Genomic DNA, 4,111 nt, shown 5'->3' with positions numbered 1-4,111 from the left:
CATTGCAATCATTAACTGGAACAAAATATTCCAGAGTTAATGCACTGATCTTCCCAAAACATCAGAATGATAATGCTCCACAAATACTGTAAGGCAGGCAAATGCAGAAAACATTTTCAGGTATAGAAATTAAACTTGACAATCAGGAACGAAAAGAAAATTACAGTACTTTATAAAACTAAATACTGAAAATATATTAAATCACATACAAAAATAGAATTATCATTTTAAACTTGAACTATCTGTAAAACAATTATAAAAATTTTTCAACATGAAGTAACCACAGTTCTCTATGTACACTAACAGATTTGAGGTATTCCATTTTTAAAAAAAAGTTTTCATTTTCATATTTGTTTGATCATATTTAAAGCAATGACAGACTACTAAAAATACATGAATTTGCAGTCATTTTATTTTATTCGGTCTTCATTCTCTTTAAACCAAAACTCTAAGTACAGTAGCCTTGCTTGCAATCAGTCTTTGGTAGAAGAATATATATTTTGTCTTTAAAATTCAAAAATAGAATCTTGATTATTAAAATTGAATTACTTTTGCAAAACAGAATCCCATTCAAGATCCCAGTTACTAAGGCCTGCAAGAAACAATAACAATACAGCAAATGCTGTAGATAGGGAAAACTAAGGAGCACTAACGAGCATCTTCTGTGGGAAATCAAAAACATCTCGTGGCAGATGGTGCAGCATGTGAGCAAGTATTGTCATAAAGAGAAGGCTTTTTCCAGGTAAGAGGTAGAAGGCTGGGTTGGGTTCTACACTGGCTTTGATACAAACATTGTCACCGATGCACACATTCACATCTTGTACCATTTGTATATCAGATGTCTCCGCACATGTCATTCTGCTAAAACAGCTGCATTTAAAATGTTCAGAAAAGTATTCCAAGTCTCCAACCCTAGGGTTGCCAAGAACTTCGTACTTTCCAGTTTCTGTTAATTTAATATCAAAATGACTTGGGTTCAAGTGAAGATATACGTCTGAACCTTCTTCTTTTCTTGAACACACGCCTTTCTCACTACAAAGTGTTTGGCTGCACATTTTGGCTGCTAGGGTGACGTTGACTATGTATGGATTCAGGGTCGTCTGCATGTATTTATGTAGGATTGGACAACCTGCCTGTAAAATAATAAGACAGTCATCATAATAAGGTACAAGTTCTTATGTGAACAGATATACTATAGTAACTCTTAAGGATGAAGGAAACATTGGACCTAACAAGTAGTAGGAAATACTTCTTCACTTTAACAAGCAACAGTTTTGTAATGTATATGTTTATCAGGCTACTGAAGAATTGATTAGTTGAGGCTTAACTTATCCTAGCCTTCACTTTCCCCAATAATTCATAAATTAATCAAAAGAATGGAGTGCTATAGCTGTTAAGACTATGGGCTTTGAGGTTAACTTGCCTTCATTAACGACCATGTCTGACAACCTAGGATATCTCACAACCGTTTTTTTTTTTAATGGTTTTCTTTTACACTCCAGATTTTAGTCTGCCCCCACCCTGTCCACCCTTGAACTATTCCATACATCATAACTCCTCCCCACCCACTTGTCTCCATGAGGATGTCCCCAACCCCTACCCTATCTGTCCTCTACGCTCCCTCAGGCCTCCAGTCTCTTGAGGTTAGGTGCATCACCTCACAACCTTTCTAAATCTTAGTTTATTATCTGGATCACATCAGGAAAGTTAGTTATTTGATATGCTTCAATTCCATCACTTGTAAATTAGTGATCACTTTGAAGCCTGACTCATAGAGTTTTTGTGAAGATAAATGATAAATGGGTATGGTATCTACCATTCCTTCAGCTAATTCTCAATCATAAAAAGGTGAGACAAAAACTCTCATTTGTCAGATGAGTTTATATATCATTAAATATATCTCCAAAACTGATGTCAAACATGTATAATGACAGTTCCTCGGCAAAGTGTAGATTACAGAGAGGAGAACCAGAAGTACTCCATCTTAACAGTACCATGTTCTAAAATTTGGACATTAGCCTTTAAAATAAATCAAAGACAGTCATAGTCTCTCATGATGAACAGTTCTAGTGAGTGGATTGACTTTGGTATCACACTGGCAAAAAAAAAGGCAAAGAATCCTGGCCACTCTGATTTGAATCTACACCACTTGATATTTTCCTTGCATTGACATTCTCTATGGTTGAGTCAATAATTGCCTGGCAAATATAACTGCCCTCTAGTCCCTAAAGCATATGTATGCATGTATATGTGTGTGTATGTGTGTGTGTGTGTGTATGTGTGTGTGTGTGCATTTGTGTATGACACACTCCAGTAATCCCAAGAGAATACAAAGGATCATGAGTTAAAAATCATCCTTAGCAACCCAGCAAATACAACCAACATATGCTACATAAGACTCTGAAAACATATATACAAGTAATATTATGTTGATTGAGTGAGTTATATTTAGGAATATATATGTATGTAGATATGTATGCAGTAACAATTAATGGAAAAATAGGTCACTAATATTAAGGAACAGAAAGGGGTATTTAGGAGGGTTTGCAGGGAGGAAAGGGAAGGTAGAAATAGGATTATAATGTAATGTTTAAAAAATCTACATAGATTTTTTTCTATATCTATATAGTATAATCTAAAATAAATAAGTAAATAAAAATAAAATGGCCATCTGTCTGGGCCAGTACCCTAAGAAGACTTTGGGCTCAATTCTACAGCCAGTCCCACAACACCCAGAGGAAGCTCCACTTCCAGGTGCTCTAACACACCCAGGATCCTAGGATCAGATGTGAGGAAGACACATCTGTGCCAACACTGGGAGTAACTGGGACCAGCGGGACCCAAGTACACAGGAACTCCTTCAGATCAGTGGCACAGGTTCCTTTGGGTCTGTTTAGGCTGGTGCCCTGAGCAGACCTTGGGCACAAACTCTGAAGCAAGTCCCATAATTTCCAGAAGAAGCTATATTCCCAGGTGCTCTAATTAGTCCAGGATCACAGGATCAGAGAATCACAGGATCACAGAGACAGCCTGACTCTGAGGAGTTCTGACACAACCAGGATCACAGGAAAAACAGGCCCCAGTCAGATTTAGTCAGGGCAGGTAGCATTAGAGATAACCAGATGGCCGGAGGCAAGCATAAGAACATAACAGAAACAGAAACCAAGGTTACTTGGCATCATCTGAACCCAATTCTTCCACCATATCAAGTTCTGGACACACCATCACACCAGAAAAGCAAGATTCAGACCCAAAATCACGTCTCATGATGATGATAGAGGGCATTAAGAAGGACATAAACAACTCCCTTAAAGAAATACAGGGTTTCACAGAGAAACCCTGTCTCAAAAAAAAAAAACATCCCTTAACGAACTACAGGAAAACACAATCAAACAGGTGAAGGAAATGAACAAAACTATCCAGGATCTAAAAATGGAAATAGAAACAATAAAGAAATCACAAAGGGAAACAACCCTAAAGGTAGAAAACTTAGGAAAGAGATCAGGAGTCATAGAGGCAAGCATCACCAATAGAATACAAGAGATAGAAGAGAGAATCTCAGGGGCAGAAGACACCATAGAAAACATTGACACAACACTCAAAGAAAATGCAAAAAGCAAAAGGTCCTAACCCAAAACATCCAGGAAATCCAGAACATAATTAGAAGACCAAACCTAAGGATAATAGGTATAGAAGAGAGTGAAGACTCCCAAGGTAATGATCCAGTAAATATCTTCAACAAAATTATAGAAGAAAACTTCCCTAACCTAAAGAAAGAGATGGCCATGATCATACAAGAAGCCAACAGAACTCCAAATAGACTGGGCCAGAAAAGAAATTCCTCCTGTCACATAATAATCAAAACACCAAATGTCCTAAACAAAGAGAGAATTTTAAAAGCAGTAAGGGAAAAGGTCAAGTAACCTATAAAGATAAGCCTATCAGAATTACACCAGACTTCTCACCAGAGACTATGAAAGCTAGAAGATCCCGGGCAGATATTATTCAGACCCTAAGAGAACACAAATGCCAGCCCAGGCTAATATACCCAGCAAAACTCTCAATTTCCATAGATGGAGAAAATAAGATATTCCATGACAAAACAAAATTT

At 37.1% G+C, this 4,111-nt stretch overlaps 1 protein-coding gene across 5 annotated transcripts in view; it reads right to left on the bottom strand.

Moving 5' to 3' along the window:
- Window positions 1–390: 390 nt before the first annotated feature.
- LOC116098027 (hyaluronidase PH-20) overlaps window positions 391–4,111 on the bottom strand; it is a 13,234-nt gene continuing 9,513 nt past the window's right edge. For all 5 annotated transcript variants that reach the window (XM_031380777.1, XM_031380778.1, XM_031380779.1 and 2 more), the window contains one exon: window positions 391–1,133. In XM_031380777.1, coding sequence (XP_031236637.1) covers window positions 639–1,133 — 495 coding nt within the window. In that variant the 3' untranslated portion in view covers window positions 391–638. The remainder of the gene's footprint in view (window positions 1,134–4,111) is intronic.

This window comes from Mastomys coucha, unplaced genomic scaffold (genome assembly GCF_008632895.1).
Source record: "Mastomys coucha isolate ucsf_1 unplaced genomic scaffold, UCSF_Mcou_1 pScaffold20, whole genome shotgun sequence".
NCBI classification, from domain to species: domain Eukaryota; kingdom Metazoa; phylum Chordata; class Mammalia; order Rodentia; family Muridae; genus Mastomys; species Mastomys coucha.
This window is presented reverse-complemented; position numbering and strand designations above follow the sequence as displayed.